Source organism: Raphanus sativus, chromosome 6 (assembly GCF_000801105.2).
Source record: "Raphanus sativus cultivar WK10039 chromosome 6, ASM80110v3, whole genome shotgun sequence".
NCBI classification, from domain to species: domain Eukaryota; kingdom Viridiplantae; phylum Streptophyta; class Magnoliopsida; order Brassicales; family Brassicaceae; genus Raphanus; species Raphanus sativus.
Window position 1 is genome coordinate 18,717,754 of NC_079516.1, and position 21,390 is coordinate 18,739,143.

General features: G+C 36.7%; 4 protein-coding genes and 1 non-coding gene across 8 annotated transcripts; 3 read left to right on the forward strand and 2 right to left on the reverse strand.

Annotated features, from left to right (window-relative positions):
* The first annotated feature begins 463 nt into the window (after positions 1-463).
* Positions 464-1,830, forward strand: LOC108806230 (F-box protein PP2-B1). The gene is made up of 3 exons (XM_018578280.2): positions 464-781; positions 876-994; positions 1,084-1,830. The coding sequence occupies exons 1-3, from the start codon at positions 464-466 to the stop codon at positions 1,628-1,630; spliced, it is 984 nt and encodes a 327-aa protein (XP_018433782.2). The 3' UTR covers positions 1,631-1,830.
* Positions 1,831-9,384: 7,554 nt separating this feature from the next.
* On the forward strand, positions 9,385-12,630 carry LOC108806822 (phytosulfokine receptor 1-like). Its single transcript, XM_018579019.2, has one exon. It carries the CDS (start codon positions 9,690-9,692, stop codon positions 12,510-12,512), a length of 2,823 nt encoding a protein of 940 aa, XP_018434521.1. The 5' UTR covers positions 9,385-9,689; the 3' UTR covers positions 12,513-12,630.
* Positions 12,631-13,508: 878 nt separating this feature from the next.
* LOC108806995 (tobamovirus multiplication protein 3) lies at positions 13,509-15,767 on the reverse strand. Its single transcript, XM_018579221.2, has 11 exons — positions 15,434-15,767; positions 15,259-15,349; positions 15,133-15,185; positions 14,964-15,056; positions 14,812-14,883; positions 14,671-14,743; positions 14,535-14,580; positions 14,245-14,308; positions 14,108-14,161; positions 13,897-13,974; positions 13,509-13,792 (listed from the first exon to the last, which is right to left on the reverse strand). Exons 1-11 carry the CDS (start codon positions 15,623-15,625, stop codon positions 13,700-13,702), a joined length of 909 nt encoding a protein of 302 aa, XP_018434723.1. The 5' UTR covers positions 15,626-15,767; the 3' UTR covers positions 13,509-13,699.
* Positions 15,768-18,109: 2,342 nt separating this feature from the next.
* On the reverse strand, positions 18,110-18,245 carry LOC130497348 (small nucleolar RNA snoR144). Its single transcript, XR_008936344.1, has one exon. It is a non-coding gene; the product is annotated as a small nucleolar RNA snoR144 (small nucleolar RNA).
* Positions 18,246-18,600: 355 nt separating this feature from the next.
* LOC108806730 (uncharacterized) lies at positions 18,601-21,021 on the forward strand. Of its 4 annotated transcripts, none has more exons than XM_056986867.1 (7): positions 18,602-18,910; positions 18,992-19,031; positions 19,194-19,314; positions 19,483-19,983; positions 20,064-20,490; positions 20,559-20,640; positions 20,704-21,021. In XM_056986867.1, the coding sequence occupies exons 3-7, from the start codon at positions 19,242-19,244 to the stop codon at positions 20,908-20,910; spliced, it is 1,290 nt and encodes a 429-aa protein (XP_056842847.1). In that variant the 5' UTR covers positions 18,602-18,910; positions 18,992-19,031; positions 19,194-19,241; the 3' UTR covers positions 20,911-21,021. The 4 variants fall into 4 exon arrangements, with proteins under 4 accessions (XP_056842846.1, XP_056842847.1, XP_056842848.1 ...); XM_056986868.1 differs by having other exon boundaries at positions 19,486-19,983; XM_018578916.2 differs by lacking the exon at positions 18,992-19,031 and having other exon boundaries at positions 18,604-18,717; positions 18,839-18,910.
* The last annotated feature ends 369 nt before the right edge of the window (positions 21,022-21,390 follow it).

A 21,390-nucleotide genomic window follows, 5' to 3' on the forward strand; every position in this document is an offset into this window, starting at 1 on the left:
TTTTCTACACCTTTACTTAGCCGAGAATAATAGAGATAGATTAAGAAATAAGACGAACATGATCCGCCCTTTAACAAAGATTCATGAGAATTATTGACTTTCTCTGTAATAATACAATTTATTATTATAAATGGTCTCTCGTACCACAAAGACTTCATAGGTAAGATAAACCCGAAACAAAAAGTTAGTTGCTTTGGCTGATTAGATAAAGGCAAAAACTTTTATTTTAATTTTCTCAAAAAAAACTTTATCGACATACTTCAAGAGACGTTACACACTTGTAAGGGTATTTTCGGAAACACGTATTAAATCTTAACAAGTAAGTCTTTCCCGAATCACGATAACGGTATAAATACAACACTTATCCGACACAACACAACCACATCGTGTCTTAACTCTGAACATTACTCTCTCACTTCAAAAAGGAAACACACCAGATTCCCAAGTTTTAGATTCGAAAGCTATGGAGCAAATTCAAGTCGGAGATTCGAAATGCGGCGGAGGCATTTCTGTCGGAACGACAACGTCGCGGTTCGATGCGTTGCCGGAAGACTGTATCTCGATGGTGATCAACCATACCACACCACGCGATGCTTGCGTCGTGGCATCGGTTTCGAAAACCGTTAGGTCGGCGGCTGAGTCCGATTTGGTCTGGGAGAAGTTTCTTCCGCCGGAGTACTCGTCTCTTGCTCTTCCTCCTCCGTCGCTGGATCGCTCGTCGAAGAAGAAGATGTATCTCTCTCTCGCTGATGATCCCGTCCTAATCGATGAGGGCAAAAAGGTAAATAGTAAGAAAATAATGTAAAATTAGGGCTTTGTTTAAATTAGGGTTTCATTCAAAGTTACTAATTTTGGTTACTTGGGGAACAATTCAGAGCTTTTGGTTGGAGAAATCTACTGGGAAGAAGTGTTACATGTTGTCTGCGATGGATTTGAATATCACGTGGAGTGATTCTCCTGCGTATTGGCAATGGGTTACAGTTCCTGAATCTAAGTAACGTCTCTGTTCTTCTCTCTGTTTTTTTTTTTTGGAGGTTGTGTAATAAGGAGCTTACTTGTTGTACACGTGTGGGAATGAATCAGGTTTGAGAAAGTAGCGGAGCTTTGTAACGTGTGTTGGTTCGAGATTCGAGGCAAGATAAGTGTTAGAATGCTGTCTAAGGGGACACATTACTCTGTTTACTTAGTGTTCAAGAGAGCGAGCAGTAGATCATACGGTTTCGACCACACACCCATTGAAACTGAAGTTGGGTTTGCTGGGAAGGAGGCTAGGAAGACGTTTGTGTTTCTCGAACCGAGCGATACGGATCCTCGTAGCGGGTATGGTTACTCGGGTGTTTCGTTAGCGGCGGTGTCTAGAGCGTTTAGGACGAGGCGTCCGTGGATGAGGTTTCCGAGGGAAGAAGTTGAAGGAGAGAGGGAGAGCGGTGGGAACGTGGAGGAGCCCAAGGAGAGAGGTGATAAGTGGAGTGAAGTGAAGCTTGGGAGTTTTTACATTAACGATGGAGGTTGTGAGGATGGTGATGAGGTTGAGATTGCTATCATGGAGACTCAGATGGGACAATGGAAGAGTGGTCTGGTTTTCCAGGGGATTGAGATAAGGCCTGTGAAAGAAGAAGTAACTAAATGATCAAAATCAAGATAATGCTGTGTTCTTTGGAAGTATGAACAGAGTTTAAAGCTTGTGTACTACTACTAGTACTACAGCTTCTGGTATTCCATGTCTCGAGTTTAACAGTTTGAGTTTTTGAAATGAAAAAGCAAAGATGTTTTGATGATTTTGTTTCTCGTCTGCCAATGATTGAATGACAATAATTTAATTTGACAGAAGCTAGCTAACCAATTTTTTCGTCTTTTTGTCTCTTTTGGGGCCACCTTTGTGGAAAGGTTTAGCCACGAGGCCCACGACAATGTTTTTATAGTAGAGATAAGGAAGAGGATCAGATAAAGAACCATTAAGACATGAGGCTTAAGACATTTTCACATGTGTGCGAATGTACAAATGCTTTCTTTAATCGTTGATACTGGTTCTCGAACAAACATGTGGCTATAATGTAAGCTAAAAAAAGTTGGGGTTTGAGGAAGTTCGAAGCTTGGATGCCAAGATGGACGGCTTAATAACAGTCACTACTAGACAATTGGCCACTTTAACAGCTCTATTAACATAATTTAAGTGAGCAATGGGTGAGGCTTAATCAAGCTGTGAAAGTTATATGATGAATATATGCACAATTTGGAGCTTTTGTGATATGGAAATAACAAAAGAACGTACAGGGGGTCTATAGATGTAAAGGGGGTCTATAGAGATCTCAACATTCTATGGGCTGGGCTCTAATTTACAACATTCTATATGCTATGAGCTTAGTTGGTCACACTACTTATTACGAAGAGAATCTTGAAGCTTTTATTAATAAAGAATAATGTTGAGTTTCAGGATGTGAAAGAATGCAAGTGTTGTTGAACTCCTACACATTGATTTATCAAAAACTTATGAACATTAACACAAGATACTAGATAGAGGTCTCTAGCTAAAACATTAATCTCTGACTAAAGTTTCATTGAATTATATCAAAATTCAAACATAACTTACAATTGTAGAAATTTACAATACAAGTGCACTTAATTTTTAAAAAGGTTTCAAAATCTGTTTTTTTTTTTTGCTAAAAAGGGCTAAACACGGGCTATTAAAGACACATACCTAATCATCGGGTGGAGGTACAGCCCACAGATAGACCCTCTCTTGGGATTCAAATGAGCCGAAAGCAATAGTTCATATCCGTGTGGCCGGTGGGATTTGAACCCGAGTTCACCGTATTGGGTTTTTTAATTCCCTCAAGCGCCACTAGACCACCACCACCGGTTAAATCTGTTTTCCTTCTTGCTCTAAATCTCATGTTAGATTCTTTTTTATCAGCCATGTGTTTTTACTTCCGAGACAGCAATGATGTTACAGTGATCTCTGAACATCGTTATGATCTGGCTTCACAATCTAAATTTGTGGAATCTCTTGCTCATATATTGCTCCAATTCTTCTTCAGCTATTTCTCTTGAATCTATAGTAGTTTACAATTCTTTCGGTCTAGGCACCTGGCGGTAAAGTTTCTTAAGAAGAAAACATGACATATGTGAAAATGTAGATGTAGTTTTGGGTTTTAATCTGAATTACCGGTTTTTATCTATCAGTTTGCATTATGCTCTGAAAAATTTAGATGGAGCTCAAGATGTAGTTTATATGTGGCAGTAGAAGCGAACTGGTTGTGGAATTGTATCTTAGGTTTGTTCACAAGTCAGATATGTATTATTTTCTTCTTTTCCATGCGCTTTTTCTATTTTACTATTTATCTCGTGTTTCTTTAATCTGGGGTATTTCTTTGCACCATTTGGTGGTGGTTAGATATCTAATTGTGATTAGTTGGGTTTAATTTTTCTTTTTTAATTCATGTAAGTTCTTGACTTTTGGCGATGGCTGCAGTTGGGTGGTTGTTTCTTCGGTGGTATGTTCCGATGGAATTTTTTATGCTATTAACCATTTTATTCCCGTTTCATGAATTAGCCCGCCTCGTTAAATCAATTTATGGATTTTTTAAAAATTCGGCGAACCCATGGTGAATCATCGCCGCTAGGAAGCTCTGGCGTCCTCTCTTCTCCTCTCCACCAAGCTCTCTCTTGTTCTCTCCATGGAGTATGGGATTGATGCTCATCTGCCTTCATCAACGAACATCGACTTGGAGCCTGTCGTTGAATTTCTATCTCTGCCTTTATTGTCGGCCATGTCGTCTCCGGCTCTGCTGATCACATCCTCACCGAGTTTGACAGATTCGGTCAGTGAAAGCTCTCTGTCTCTGGCTTCAATGACTTCGCAGTCATCGTTTTCCTTATCTATAAAGTCGTCGGTTTTGTTGAACTCAACCACCAGAATATCTCAAGTCATGTCCATTGACCTTCCTCTATGATCAGATACCACTTCTGTTCAAGCTTCTGATTCTCTTTCTCTGTTGACTGTAAATCCAGAATGTGATGCCAATACTTCCTTATCCGACAGTAACACTTTGTCCATCAGCATGAATGCTCTACTCCCATCAGCTCAGTCGCAGCAGCAGGACACAACAATTCAGGATGTCAACAACTCAAAAACAATGCCATCTGAAACTGTTCAGGATACAACTAAGTTTTTCCCTACTTTATGAGCTTGGGCAAAGCCTCTCTTCTTCAAGTCTCATGCCACTCCTGCTGAACTAAGTACCCCTCGAGATTATGATCCTGCTCTGTTGGAACTCAGTTAGCTGTTCTCTGGCCGTCTTTAAATTATGAGATCTTGAATAAGAAGCCAAAGAGAAAATATCCATCTCATACTCTCCAGTTTCCGATTGAAAAGTTTTCACCGCCAGAGTTAAAGCTGAAGGTATCCTTCGTTTTCCGTGGACTGCGAGATTGAGTCCTCAGTCACATAATCTATATCGGGCAGCCATTCCGACCTACAGGTTTGATGGTACTCCTGAGATATCTATTCCCTCTAAAGATTTTAAGTTAGGCCTTGAAAATAAGGATTACTATTCCATAGGCAAGTTTCATAAGTGTTTTCTACCGCCAGGTGGTCTTATTCATGCGATGGTTAATAAAATTTGGGGAAGAAGCTGTAAGATTAGTTGTAAGAAAATTGGTGAATCATCCTCCATGTTTCATATCTCGCACGAACCTACTCGTTATTGGGTATAATTCAGCGAGGGGTTTGGCATATTGATGTTGGCTTACTATTTGTTCTCCTGTAGACTCCAGAAGGCTCTTTCAAAATACCTAAAATCTTCACGCTTCCAGCATGGGTCACTTTGAAGAATATTCCTGATTGTTGCTACTCTAGATTATGTATAAGTCATGTTGCTTCAGAACTTGGTGAACCGATTCTTACACATAAACCTCGACTTGATCCTACCAGCATGAGTAAAGCAAAGGTTTTAGTTGTGATGAAGCTGGATAGAAATTTCCCAAATCTCATTGCATTTGATGATAAATAAGGCAGCATATCCTTTGTGAATGTTGAGTATACATGGATTCCATCTACGTGTGAGAGGTGTGGTAATCTTGGCCATAAAGCTAAGAGGTACCTCTTGCCTTCAAAGCCGGATAGTAATCCAACCTTGCAGCATGTTGTGGATATTTATCTTATCCTGCAGCAAAAGGATTCCCTGACCTCTTCAGAAGTGTTTCAAAGTACTATCACCGAGTTAAAAGGACAATGAGTTACTGTCCCCATTCCCGCTTTATCCAGTGTGGAGGTTGTGCATGTCATTCCTTCAGGTACTTCAGATCCTTCAAATGATGTAGGAAATCCGATACTTGGAAATTTACTTTCTTCTTCTCACTCATAACAAGAGAAGCCAGTTAATCCGCTTAACTCAGTTACCGCTTTATCCACATTAATAGATTCATTGTTTACTCCCATTGATACACCAATTATGGAATTTCCTCCATCAAACAATATCAACACTAATGTCCTTGGATCTTCAGTTGTTCTTCCCTTAACCACAACTCCTAACCATTGTGCATTTGAGAGTCGATTTTCGTGATACAGTGATAGGAGATGGGGATGAAGTTGAGATTGAACTAGGCATGGACATATTTTCCGGATCCGAAGTTCCGAACCGCTACTGATCCGATCAAATCAGGTTTCGGATCAGATCCGGATATGATGAAATACCCGATTGGGTATGCTTTCATTTATGTTTTGGGTATCTGGTCGGATCGGGTATTACCCGAGATCCGAATGACTACCTGACATATCCGATTTTTACTTGATAGACTCATTAAATAAATGTAGGTTTTAGTTTATTAAAGACTGGTTTTATTTTCTTGTGAGATTTATTCAAATCAACTTTTATTTAGTTTCAGAGTTCTGATATTTATATGTCTTATTCTCTTATAATTGATTCGGATAAGTCGGGTAAAAGCATCCACTTTGGATCTGTTCGGATAAAAACAGCTAAACCCAAACCGAAACAGATTTTTCTACAGTTACTTTGGATATATCCGAAATTATCCTGATCCGATAAGTAACCAAATCGAATCTGAGTCGATTTTTATAAATACCCGATCAGTACCAATTTTTACATATCTTTAATATCCGAGATCCAAAATATCCGATCTGAACCCGATCCGGTTATCTGAATGCCCAGTCCTAGATTGAACTTTCAAACTCATTCAACTTGACTAGAGGTGAGAGGGAGTCGAAGCTTCCTATCAAATACAAAAACATAGAATGGAAGACAATTTGAAAGAGAGGAAAGTGTGGTCGTGGAGGCCGTGGCTCCTATTATTAGTTATTGTCTTCTATAGCTTTGTTGGTTTATGTAATATCTACTTTGATTGTTTCATGGGTTTGAGATTTTTTCCTTCATGAAACTAGTTTTCATGCAAACTTTTCCAAATTATAAGATCTTTTGGTCTTATTTTGTAATATTTTATATTTTAATTTGAAAGTTTTTAGACAAAAGAAATTATGGATTTTTAAGTTATCTTTCAGGTTTTTTAGTAATAAAAAACTCTCCATATAAAGATGAATTAACAACTCCTGAATTAAAAATTCAATGAAAGAAAGCTTAAATTTAATTTGATGGTTTGTAAATTGGGGATTTATAGTGTTGAAAATTCCATTAAAAACTTTCTTCCGATTCAAAATTAATTGAAAGATTTTATTACTAAAAGTTATTAAATGTTTTAAAAGATTTATTATCATTTATGCATTTTTAAACTCTTATAGTCAACTTATAAGTCTTTAAAATTAATTTATAAATCTTCATACAGTATTAGTTTATAAGCATTTTTCCATTAGCGTCTGTCACACTCTTATAATTTTTAGATATAAAGTGACAAACGTTAACGAAATTACAACGTTCTTGATATTTTAGTTGAAGAGTTGTTTTCTAATCCATCTTAATATTAATCGGTATGTATTTTCTTGCACTTGTAATGTCAAAACAAAAAATTACAATATTAAAAACTTCTTTAAGGAAAGATAGAAGTCTGCAAAGAAAACGATATCTAACAATTGCAACCCACATGTAAAAGTAGATTAATTATAGAGTTGAATAGTTGATGTCACATGCTTCGACTGTCTCCTTCGTTACAGATATCGACTTCAACATATTTTATTGTTAACTTGGAAGCGTATCTTACCTTTCTACGTAAAACAATATTTAATCTCTTTATGAAAGATCATGCACACACCAGAAATTTTTCTTTTTTTTGTCGTGCACACACCAGAAATACATAGTGGAAAACCAACTTTGGATGTAGGCTAATTAGTTTATTAAACAATATAGTATTTCATGTCTATGTTTTCTTGTTGCTAAAAGTCTTCCATGTCTATGTTCATTTCACCCTTCACCTACGTTGTTTTCGATTACTTACAAATCAAGTAAAATATTAAAGAAAAGTTGTCTAAACAACCGTCTATGCTTTCTTAATTAGAAACAAAACCGTGGCGGAAAAGTTTTACTTTTTGGTTTTATTGTTTACAAAATGATCTGTTTTCTTTAAAAAATTTACAAACCTTAAATTATTTTTTTTTTGTAAAAAATGCAAACCTTAAATTATTAATTTACACATCTTTGATAACCCAACTATACGCGTATATAATTGAGACTATAATTTTTATTATATTATTCAAATCCAATATAATTTTAAAACTAACAAATGGTAAATTTATCAATGAAAATTTATGCTTTAAATTATCTTTAGATATGAAATATTAAATCAATCACTAATGCACACTAATTTGTAGGTGATGTACAAAAAATATTATACAACTTATGACTTATCCTATTATCAAACACTTTAAATGTTAATGAGATTATATTTAATAAATTTATTTCAAAATATGAGACTTTTTGTTTTTTAACGATATAATTTTCTTTAATTTGAAAATAAAAATTCATTAGTGTATTTTTAGAAGCCGGACCATAACGCATTAGAAGAGAATCCCATCTTTGAATTGCCAAATGTATTTTTAGATTATATTACTTAAATCAAATATAGTTTAAAATTAATAACCAATAAATTCTAAATTAAGCGGTAACATATAAAAATTTATCGGCATCAAACAAAAAGTATTAGTTGACAAATTATGCTCTTTTTAGCAATGAAAATTTATGTAGTTATCAAACATTTTTAATATAAAGTGATTATATGTATATGAAGATTATTTGAAATGCTTTTTTGTTAAAGAAATACATTAACGATTGTCTAGTATTAATGGTTTTAGTGGAAATTAATAGAAGATGTAAATGGAGCATCTATGCATGATCAATGTGCAGGAGGTCGACTCTTTAACTACCAAACAAAAATTAGGTTGAAATTTTTCCTCTTTGGAGTATAGAAATATCTAGTTTATGCTGAAGCTTTTATCGGAAAATAAGAATATCTTTGTAGGACTATTTTCATGCACTGAGAGTTTGGGACCAACTTGCAAAAGAAAAAAAAACAATTAATTGGAAAAACAAAATTGTAGTTGAGAAAGGAGATGCAAGCAAGGTGTTAACGTCCGTGCTTTGACTTCTCTCTGTCTCTTGTCCTCATCTTCATTTCCTCAAGCTGACCTAACCGGTAACGCTTTCCTTCGCCGGTCAATTTAACCTATTAGCCAATTTTTTTTCCTTTTTTTGGTCAAAACCTATTAGTCAATTAAAAATATAACAACGAATGTAAATATCTGACCAAAAAGAGAACGAATGTAAATATATAAATTAACCACTTGCAGAAAGACTAAGATATAAATTAATCTTTGAGATTTTTAAATTATGTAATTAAAAATTGGTAAAATAAAAATAAAAAATATCAAAGGAACAGTCAAAAATCTTAATAGCTATTGTTGACAAAAAGGTCATTTTTGGTTATTTTGCATCCATTATTTTTCTGAACTGGATCATTTTTATTATTTTTAACGCTAAATAATTATGCTATTATAAACTTGAGAAATATTATAGACGATTTTATTTGTTTTGTGAAGATTTACATTTGAATACATCACTTAAACCGTTCTATCAAATCCACGCTTGAAGATACTCATTGTATCATGTTGCAGATCTCTTATAAATTTGTTGTCCACTAATTCCTTAATGAACACTTTAGTCAAATACCGGACTAAGAGCTTTCACACCATTTTCATTATTCAAAGCATGATTCTGAAAAAAAAAAATAACGACTTTGTCAAGTCAAACGTACTGATTAGAATGGATCTTGATAGATTAGGATATATGGATCTTGATAGAAAAGATGATATTTCCATAACTGGCATACATAAATAAACATGCGTATCAACATCCACGAAAATTGTCCTCTTCCCGTTTTAAAATACACTTTCGTTTATATTTTTTAATTACTAATTAAATCCAAGAGATTTTCTCTTGTATATTTTTCTTGGGTTGACTTTTACTGTTTCATAGCACACAGAGGAAACAAACCAAACACCCAACTCACCCCACTCTTTCTCTCTCTAGAAGCCTCATTTAAAGCCCCCACCACTTGCTGTAGCGTGTTGAAGTCAAAAGTTGCCTCTTTTCTTACTTCATTGATCGTCATGGCAAGAACCAGAAACAGAAAACCATATTAGAAGAACCTCTGCTTCTTCGTCATCTCTCTCTCTCTCTCTGCAAAAAAAAAAAACATCTTAAAAATCTCCTTACTCTCTCCTTGAAATGCGTGTTCATCGCTTGTGGGTGATCCTCATCTTCCTCACAGAGCTACTATGCTTCTTCCACTCCTCACAATCTCAAACCCCCCACCTCACTTGCCACGCACGTGACCTCAACGCCTTGCGTGACTTCATAACCAACCTCGAACCGAAACCAGACGACTGGTTCTTCGCCAACGACAACAACTGCTGCAACTGGACCGGAATCACCTGCAACAACAACAATAACAAAACCAGAAGAGTCACCAAACTCGAACTCGTGAACAAAAAACTGTCGGGGACCCTGTCGGAATCTCTAGGAAACCTAGACCAGATCAAAGTCCTCAACCTCTCCCGCAACTCCATCAAAGACTCCATCCCTCTCTCCATCCTCACCTCGCCGACTCTCCAAACCCTCGACTTGAGCTCCAACGATCTCTCCGGACAGATCCCACAAACCCTAAACCTACCTTCTCTGCAAAGCCTCGACCTTTCCTCCAACTCCTTCAACGGGTCCTTCCCTCGTTCCATCGGTGATCTCTCCAGCCTCGTCCGTCTCGATGTCTCGTGGAATCTGTTTACAGGCGACATCCCTGACGTGTTCCACGAGTTGACTCGGTTGAAGTATCTCTCAGCTCAGACGAACAGACTCACCGGAGGGATCCCTATATCGTTAGCGAGTTCACGGACGTTAAATCTGCTTAATTTAAGGAACAACTCGTTAACCGGTCCGTTACTGTTGAACTGCACGGCGTTAGTTGAGTTAACCTCTCTCGATTTAGGTACAAACCGGTTCGACGGCCGGTTACCTGAGAATCTCCCGGTTTGCAAGCGGTTAGAGAACGTTAACCTCGCGCGTAACGGTTTCCACGGACAAGTCCCAGAGAGTTTCAAGAACTTCCACAGCCTCTCTTACTTCTCGTTATCGAACTCCAGCTTGGTTAACATCACATCCGCGCTTAGGATCCTTCAGAGCTGCAAGAACTTAACGGCTCTTGTCCTCACGTTAAACTTTAACGGAGAGGCGTTACCCGATGATGACGCGAGTATCGTTGGGTTCGAGAAGCTTAAGGTGCTAGTAATTGCGAATTGTAGACTTACCGGTTCGGTTCCCAGATGGTTAAGTTTGAGTCGTGATCTTAAGCTGTTGGATCTTTCTTGGAACCGGTTAACCGGAACTATACCGAGCTGGATCGGTGATTTCAATTATCTATTCTACTTGGATTTATCCAACAACTCGTTTACGGGAGAGATCCCAAAAAGTTTAACTCGGTTACAGAGTCTGACAAGTGGAAGCATCTCATTGGACGAGCCATCTCCCGACTTTCCTTTCTTCGTGAAGAGGAACGAGAGCGGGAAAGGTTTACAGTACAATCAGATCGTTGGCTTCCCGCCAACGATCGAGCTTGGTCATAACAACCTCTCGGGACCTATCTGGGAGGAGTTTGGTGATTTAAAGAAGCTTCATGTGTTTGATCTGAAATGGAACGAGTTGTCTGGATCTATCCCTAGCTCGATGTCTGGTATGACTAGCTTGGAGCTTCTCGATCTTTCTAACAACCGTCTCTCCGGATCGATCCCTGGTTCTCTCCAGAACCTCACGTTTCTGTCTAAGTTCAGTGTTGCTGGGAACAATCTGTCGGGAAGGATACCTACCGGTGGTCAGTTTCAGACGTTCCCGAACTCGAGTTTCGAGTTTAACAACCTCTGCGGGGAACGGAGGTTCCCCTGTTCTGAAGATGTGATGGAGGATGCAACGACAAGGCTCAAACATTCAAGAAGAAGAAGAAGAAGCAGAGGTGGTGAGATTGGTATGGCGGTTGGGATCGCGTTTGGTTCGGTCTTCCTTCTCACTCTCTTGGCGTTGATAGTGTTGCGTGCTCGTAGACGGTCAGGGGAAGTTGATCCAGAGATGGAAGAAGAGAGCATGGAGATTTGTTCTAAGAATGTGGTGCTGTTTCAAGACAATGACAATACTAAAGCTCTCTCCTATGATGATCTTTTGGACTCTACAGACAACTTTGACCAAGCCAACATCATCGGCTGCGGCGGGTTCGGTCTGGTTTACAAAGCAGTGTTGCCAGACGGGAGAAAAGTGGCGATCAAACGGTTATCAGGAGACTGCGGTCAGATCGAAAGAGAGTTCAAAGCAGAGGTTGAAACACTCTCGAGAGCGCAGCATCCGAATCTTGTCCTACTCCAAGGGTTCTGTTTCTACGAAACCGACCGGCTTTTGATCTATTCTTACATGGAGAACGGAAGCTTAGACTACTGGCTGCACGAGCGCAATGACGGTCCAGCTTTGTTGGACTGGAGAACTCGGGTTCGAATCGCTCTGGGTGCTGCTAAAGGGTTGTATTACTTGCATCAAGCTTGCGAGCCTCATATATTGCACCGTGACATCAAGTCGAGCAACATTCTTCTTGATGAGAACTTTGATTCTCATTTAGCGGATTTCGGATTGGCTAGGCTTATGAGTCCTTACGAGACGCATGTTAGTACTGATTTGGTTGGGACTTTGGGTTATATTCCTCCTGAGTACGGGCAAGCTTCGGTTGCTACTTATAAAGGTGATGTGTATAGCTTTGGAGTTGTGCTTCTTGAGCTTTTGACTGATAGAAGACCGGTGGATATGTGTAAACCCAAGGGAGGGAGGGATTTGATCTCTTGGGTTGTTAGGATGAAGAGCGAGGGTCGAGCTAGTGAGGTTTTTGATCCGTTCATACATGGTAAAGAGAATGAGAAAGAGATGGTTAGGGTTCTTGAGATTGCTTGTTTGTGTTTGAGTGGAAACCCTAAACAGAGACCAACGACTGAACAGTTAGTCTCTTGGCTTGATCATGTCTAGAAGGAGGGATTTTAATCTTCAAAGAGATAGGGATACATTTTGTAGGGAGTCATTTCTATACTTTTGAGATACAATGTAAATAGTTTTCAGAGAATGATTTGTTCCATTTTAATATTTATATTTGTGATTCAGATTTAATATTGAAGATAAGAGACTGAAACATATAATGTCTGAGAAACTGAAGTTTTTGTTGTTGTAATTTTCAGAAATTATGAGCTCAAGAAACCTGTGTTTATATGAATAACAATTTGTTTATATGCATATTTAGTTTGTGTGATTGTGTTAGCTAAATAAAAATACCTTTTGGCATTCAGTAAAATAAAATACCTTTTGGCCAACTATATTGTCAGTATTCATTGAGAAACAATTTCATTAAATTAATTTATGGGTGTGAAAATGCTGTTCAACTAAAAACGTTCAAAGATTTTGACTTTGTATGGTCAAAATCTAACGTATGCTTCACTGGAGAAGTTTGAATTTTAACAATTCCATTTTTTAATAATTTCTTAAAGACGGAATACAGATTTTGTTAGTCAGTGTGTCCACTTATGTCGTTTCCAACAGTTCATGAAACCTGCCAAAAATATGACAAATGAAGTACAAGAGAGGAGCACTAAAACTCCTAATGCTTATATGATCGATCGTATATCCATCACTATCTCTTTTCAAAATGCATTTCTGTTTTGCAGCACTCAGTATAATTAGTAATTCAATTGTCTTTCTTTAATTTTTTATTTATTTCTCAATTTAATATCTTTTGGTAATACAATTGTCTCCAATTACACCCATAGATTCTTCTCTTTTTCCGCCATGCTAGAAAGTAGAAACCTCTGATATAAGCTCATCAATTCCAATTGAACACGATACATATTGCAATATTGGGACAAAATATCTTAAGTTAAAACTTGGTATAATATAAATATAGAAGCTTTTAAGACGTAACATCATCACTATTTGAAGGGAATTTTTACTGCTACACACTTATAAATGATGAAGTAAAACAACGAATTTGAAATTTATATTAATAATTACTTTCATAGCGACTTTTTAACATTTCTTTACAACATTACCTATATAAAGGGAACAAGCCCTTGGGCCACATCAACCAAAAAGACTGATCACATCCGATAAAGAAACATATATGGTCTTGTCTTCGTCTGATCAGTAGTTTGTCGTGTCTTTACATTTCAGCGAATCTGATGGTACTGTGTGATGCCTCGCTTTGGTGGTAGCTTTCTCAATATGAAGAGGACTAAAGAGGAAGGTAATATCTCTACCAACTGCAATTAAACAAAACATGGATCACGTTACAAAACATAACAAACAAACCAAAAACTGTTTTCTTCATGATGAGATTATATGTTTAAGCCAAGGGAGAACTTACCAGGTAATAGATGAAGTTAAGGATGGGATGATCCAGCACATCAAGGTTTGCCCCCTCGTCGAAAGCAGCAAAACACATCTAAACAATATATACGAAAGGCTAACTTAACTAGTTGTTAATTCTAGAAAACTGACTACTATCGTAGAGAAGAGAAGATGATCCAACCAGGGAGGTAATGATTGACAGATGATGTGTTTGCGTGTGTCCTTACCATGATACATCTGATGAGGAAACACGTAAAGCATATGGTTGTCACGTAACCAACCTACCATACATAAAGAGAGAAAGAGGGTAAATAGTCAAGAAGCAGAAACTACAACTAACGAGTTTGCACAGTTGATGTATCACCTCTTGCAGCTTCTTGCGCCGTCCTTTCGATTCTACCGGAAAACGTTGCAACATCAGGAAAAGCCTGCCATAAGATAGATATACAAAGGACACAAGGTCAATCTTAAATGCAAAATTACATGTACTCGGCTTCAACACCAAGGGAATCTAGTCTATCTAGACATCAAAGCAGAACAAGAATGCTAGTGACTGCAACTGCAAGCAAAGATGGCACAACGGGTAACACAATTCCTAGTAAAAATAATCTGACTGGTAATAATAGAAGCTACGGTGCAAATGTCTAAATATACCTTCCACCGTAAAGTAAAAATCCAAGGGCAGCGAACAACGAAGCACCTGCAATTATGTGTTGGTGAGAACTAGTAGTATTGATTATGTATAACAAGAGAGATCTAACAGTAAACATGCTTGTGAGAAGCTAATAACCTGCAAAGAACATCTTTGATAGGATTACCATAACACGAACAGGCTTCCACCACAAAACCAACCAAAGAGCAATCTAAAAGTAACACACGGAGTAGTTAGTCCACGCGCCATGACCCTACAAAAAAAAAACAAAAATAATACCTGAACAACATAAACAACAGCATTGATTGTGAAGAAGCCTGGTCTCAGTCCATCAGTGGACACAGCACGCGCCTGTCAAAATCAAAGAGAGTCATCAAAACCAAAGAACCAGAAGAAAACAACAACAACAACATACTAATCAGAAACTATACCTGATAGTATATCTCCGCCCAGAAGAGAACAAGAAGAGCATAGGTGGTGAAGAAAGCAAGACTCGGGATATCAAGCAATATATGTTGCAGAATCTACAAATAACAATAATCACAAATTTAGAAATATTCGCCACATAAGACTACAAATGACGATGGAAGGACTCTTAACCTCTGGATGCATGAACTGCACATCTCGTCTGAATACGAAAACCACAGCCCTGACTGCAAACAAAACACACAAGATGAACACAAATCAAACAAATATAATCTAAACCACAAATCCGCAGGCACAAACCTCCATTCACCACGAAATTGAGGAAGTGAAAGACCTTCTGCGTCGTCCACCCGTACTCTGGAACTCTCAATTGGATCCTCACGAGTTGAATCTAACCAAACAAACATTGATTTCATCGTTTACATAATCCTCCTCCACCACGAATCACAAACCTAACGAGGATTAAGAGGCGTACCACAGCGACGATGGAAACGAGGCCGTAGAGAACAGCGAGAGCGTGGAAGATACGATCCTGCCAAACCGGCGACTCGTTCACGTGCGACCACCAACTCGAAGCTTCCTTGAGATTCAACGCTTCCACCGCCGACGAAGACGTCGTCATCATCTCCGACGCGTATTTCATAATCTCCGCGCCGCCGATTCTCATCTCTTCAGAAGAAAAACGATTCAGATTCCTTCTCGATCTTGTTTCTGAGGAATCGTTTTGAATCACTTTTTTTTTTATCTCTTTTGTTTATTTGTAAAGAAATTTAAAAGAAACGGCCGACGTCGGAGGTGAGAGAGAGAGATTACCGAAAAAAGAAATTTAAAATTATTAATTTACACGGGAGAGCACCGGTGATAGCCTGTAAATTTTCTTCGGGATTGGATTTGTTGTCGAATGTTGACTGACACGCTGTTCCACGTGGCACATGTGGATAAAAGAGTAATTCCGAGCTGGGCTGCTGGTCCACAACACATGATGGGATAATGAGATAAAATTCAAATATATCTGTTTGCACGGGAAGGAAAAACAAATATATTTGGTCAAATGGAAACCATTTCCGTTGACCGTGATATAGTTATGGCCTTATGGGCCTTATTAGACAGCATCCTATGGAGCCCGGGCCACTATTTTTTCTTTGTAATCATAACATGGTTTTTGTTTTGCGCCAACTTATGATAATAATTCTAACCCACATGCAATGTTTAGTGATAAAAGAAAACTATACTCCCTCCGTTTCATATTATATGTCGTTTTAACTTTATGCACACAGATTAAGAAAACATTTAATTTTACATATTTCCAAAATAAAAACACTATTACCAATACATCTAACCATGTATCAACCAATAGAAAAATAGAAAATAGAATATTGTCAATAAATTTTGCACTGAAAACCGAAAACGACACTTATTTTAAAACAAAAAAATTCCTCTAGAACGACATATAATTTGAAACGGAGGGAGTATTTATTTAACTTACATTGGATTAGTAAAAAAGCTTTCTAAATTAATATGTTCTTTTTTTATACTGCGTTTTAGTCCTTCAACGTTGGTGTTGTAGTTTTGGTTTCTTTGGTTTAGAAAATATGATTTGAGAAAAAGAAAATATGATTTGAATTCTTTTTATTTACCATTTTTTGCTATAGATTATTTTTTGAAAAACATTCAAAGGAAGAAATAAAAACTGTAGAAAATGATTTTCAGAGATAACATATTTTATTTCTAACTTTTTGGCTGTAAATTTATTTTTTAAAGTTAACACATAATTAGTTTATAAAATATTTTAGAAAGAAAAAACTGAATATCCAAAACTTGTACAACTCTTCCCAATCAACCTCATAATCTTAAAGATATTAGTGGGAATTAGATTTATAAAAATTCTTATAATTTTAAATCTAGTATTACGGGCTTATATATTAATTTTTACATTCTTATTAAAATTTAGTATCATTGATGTGATGATTCTATAATTATATACAAAGTTTTTGTTATTGAAAATAAAATTTTCATGATTTTCTAAATATATCATAGTAAATGTAATTAGAAATATTATTATTAATTATTTAACTTACAAAACAAGATTCTAAAATATTACATATATTTCTTAAATTTTTAAAAATTTTATAAAAATTTATATTCACCGTTCACAATATTTAAAATTTCTCCAATTTTTTAAAAAATTAATGACTATCTCAACTTTTAAAAGTGATAACCTCTATATAAATCTAAATTTTATTAACCTCCGTTTAGTAAAATGGAACCCATTGACCGTCAAATAAGTATGACCTTGTAAGATAGCATCCTATGAGGCCAGACCACCATTTCCTCTTTTTGGAATCATAACATACTTTTTGTTTGTGCCAAATTTAGTCATAAAGTAAAAATCATACTCCCTCTGTTTCTATAAGATCTATGTTTTAGATTTTTCACACTTATTAAGAAAAACATAAAATTTTAGTTACCAATGCATTGTTTTTATTAATTAACAATTCCCCAAAATTTTGAACCAATAAGATTTTAATAAATACAATTATATTTTTGGAAATATACAATTTTTCATTAATTAATGTCTTGAAAATGTAGAAAATGTATCTTTTTGAAACAAATTTTTTTTCTAAAACATGAATCTTTTAAAAACAGAGGGAGTATTTAACTTACAATCTTAGGTTAATAATGATTTTCTTTACATTAATTTTATCGTTATGATATTGCGTGTTTTTTTTTGAACTTTAAGACTAAAGTTATGATATTGTGTTAGTCTGAAACTATTAGTAATAAGTTACTAATAACAGTACTCCCTCTGTTTTTAAAAGATTCATGTTTTAGAAAAAAAAATTGTTTCAAAAAGATACATTTTCTACATTTTCAAGACATTAATTAATGAAAAATTGTATATTTCCAAAAATATAATTGTATTTATTAAAATCTTATTGGTTCAAAATTTTGGGGAATTGTTAATTAATAAAAACAATGCATTGGTAACTAAAATTTTATGTTTTTCTTAATAAGTGTGAAAAATCTAAAACATAGATCTTATAGAAACAGAGGGAGTATATCCGTTTCCATTTCTACATAAATTTTCAGTTTGTTGTTAAATAATTCAACTACTTTTCTTTGACCAAAAGATTGAGTATTGGAGCAAAACAAATGTAGCAGCAAAGAGGAAGGGTACACTGAAATTACTTAACCTACTAATTCCTCTCAGGCGGTCATAACATGATTTAGGCAACTAGGAAAAAGAGAGATATCGATATTCGATTCACTAGGCAAAAAGTTGCCTCTTAATTTTACTACTTCAAATCCAATAAAGTATATTTTTTTCCATCTGTGTACTGGGTTAAACATTGATTAACAGATTATTTTTTTAAAGATGATTAATTTCCGAATTTATGTGGAAGAATACATTTAACAATAAACAATATATGCCATGTAACAGAAGGTTCATTCCGGTAAAAGTTTGATCCAAGTACCAACAAGTCCTTCGTAATTTCAAAAAGCCTAATTTGAATGTGATGTAGGATTCATGAACTCTCAATATTTATTAATGATGCCAATAATACAAAGTTTATTTATTTTTAGGTAAAAAGAGTAGAGTTTGCTCAACTAAAGGCTCTCTATAACCGTGAATGTCCCTTATTTCGATGTCAGCTTAGAAAACAAGAAAAAAGCAGAGAGAGAAAAGGTTAGAGGAGAAGAAACAATATACAGTGTATCAGTCTCTGTACTTTCACAAGCTTCCAAGCTCCCATCACTGTACTCTCTTCCATTCAACTAATGCTTCTGATGATATAAAATCTTTTAGAATATTATTTTTCTTTTCCCATCACTTCTTACACAATCATCATTATCATCAATATCTTCTTGTGATTGAGAGGTCGCTCTCAAGATTTGAGTGAAGCAAAGCCAATCTCTTTCGATGGATTACGAGCGAATCGGAAAGACCCAGGTGAGCTATTCTCCTGAAAAAGAAATGCTTCCGCTTCACGCTTTTACTGGATTCTTGAAATAGGGTTTTGCGTGAGATTAGGGAAAACAGAAAGCAAGATTTGGCGTTTTCCTTCAACTTGGTAGTAGCCACTCTTTTGATTTCGTTTCCATTAATGTCGTTTTCGTGTTTGATTTGGGACTTGATAAAAAAAAGATAACACGAAAACGTCCTTTTCAAAATCACACTTCTTTACTTTAGAAGCTCTATATTAAACTCTTTCTTTCTTTCTCCTATGAGTTAGGTTACTAGCGGCGGCGGCGGCGGCTTATCTCCGGGGAAGTTAAGGAGTATGCTTCTCGGTGTTGATAGAAAGAAGAAACAAGATATGCTTGAAACTGGGTCAAACCAAATCCATGACCTTGGTACACTTTTTCCCCCTTTTTTTTGCTAATCTAGGGTTTATGGTGGAGCCCCTTAATCATTTTCTTAATAACCACTTTTTAAAAACGTTTTTGTCCCCATTTGCTTAATGGAATCTTAAGTCATTTTCTTGTGGGTTATTGTTTCTTTTGTTCTTCTATACAATGCAGCAGCTGCTAGTGGATCAGATGATTGCAAAGACGTTGATGTTGTTGTGACTGAGATCACTGATTCTTCTACTTCTGGTACGGTTGGAGATCTTCAAGTTCAAGATGAGTACCCTGGTCTTGATTACGACAATGTGAACGAGATCAAGAGCCTTTCTTCTACTGCATCATCCCTCTTCGAGTTTCAAAAGACAGACAAGGAGAAGACCACTCCAAGAATGTCCGTTAGATCATTCTCTAAACCGGCTCCATCTAAATGGGATGACGCTCAGAAATGGATCGCTAGTCCGACAGCTAACCGTCCCAAGACAGGACCTGTGTCGAAGAAAGGGCCTCCTAGCTTCGGTCGGCAGTCTTCTATGAAGATCGTTGATGAAGAGCCTGATACAAAGCGAGTAGATGTAAGCCAGGTGAAGAAGAAGGAGACGGGACACAAGTTTGTTAGCTGGGAAGTTGATTCGTATCTCAAACCTGTTCTTATGGTTGAGAACTCAGCAACTGAAGGTGTTGTTTGTTGTTGTCCTAACGAATCATCTTCTTTCAGTTCAATCTGTTTATGTTCTGTTTATATCTTGCTTTTGCAGTGAATCTCAGTCGACATGACTCGTCAATGGCAACTGCGTTTGCTCAACCACCGCCTTCAACAGCGAGATCTGTCTCGATGAGAGACATGGGAACCGAGATGACTCCTATAGCGAGCCAAGAGCCTTCTAGAAACGGGACACCGATCAGGGCAACGACGCCGATCCGAAGCCCTGTGACTTCTGCACCTTCGAGTCCAGGGAGACGAGGGTTGAGTAGTAGCAAGGAGTTGTCTGAGAAAGAGATTCAGATGAAAACTAGGAGAGAGATAATGGTGTTGGGAACACAGCTTGGGAAGTTGAACATTGCTGCTTGGGCTAGCAAAGAGGATGAAGACAAAGACGCTTCTTCTCTCCAAACTTCTAAGAGTGTTTCTGAAGCTCGCGCGTCTGCCTGGGAGGAAGCTGAAAAGGCTAAGCACATGGCTAGGTAACTCTTTGAACACTTGTGTTGTTTTGCTCATAGTACTCTTAGAATGATCTTTGTGTAATCTCCAGGTTTAGACGCGAGGAGATGAAGATACAAGCGTGGGAGAATCATCAGAAGGCGAAATCTGAAGCCGAGATGAGGAAAACAGAGGTAAAGTAGCTTGGAGACCTCTCAAGAAACCTAGTCAAAGCTAATGACTTATATACGTTACAGGTGGAAGTTGAGAGGATAAAGGGACGAGCGCAAGATCGTTTGATGAACAAACTAGCTGAGATTGAGCGGAAAGCAGAGGAGAAACGAGCAGCGGCTGAAGCAAAGAAGAATCGTGAAGCAGCTAAAACAGAGAAACAAGCTGAACAAATCCGAAGAACAGGCAGAGTACCTTCATTGTTGTTCTCTTGTTCTTGCTTTTGTTCTTAGTAACTCCACCAAGAACCATTCATGTCTTTCTGTCAGTTTGTACAATAAAATCTTTGTAAAAGTACCTTTTTATTGTCATCTATATTCACCTACGGTCAAAGTTTACTCAAATTATTCGGTCCAATAATCCTATTTGGTTTAGCAAAATTTGATTTTGGTTTGGGTAATAAACTGCAAGGAAAATATTTTTAAGTGTTTTTGGTTTGGTTAAAAAATGTATTTAATTAGAAATACAAACTTATTTAAAATTGGTTTGTTTGGTTCGGCGTGGTCTGGTTAGATGAAACACGATCTCGGTTAATCCAAAAGATATCTACCAATCGGTTTATAACTTAGTTTGGTTTAAACATCTTATCACCGTCTGTTTCACAACATTCCAAATACGCTGATTCCACTAGAAGTAAAGGAAACATAATTCGGCTAACGTCCCTCCAATAATACATCACCACGTGTCCAAAAATTGATTGATAAAACAATACG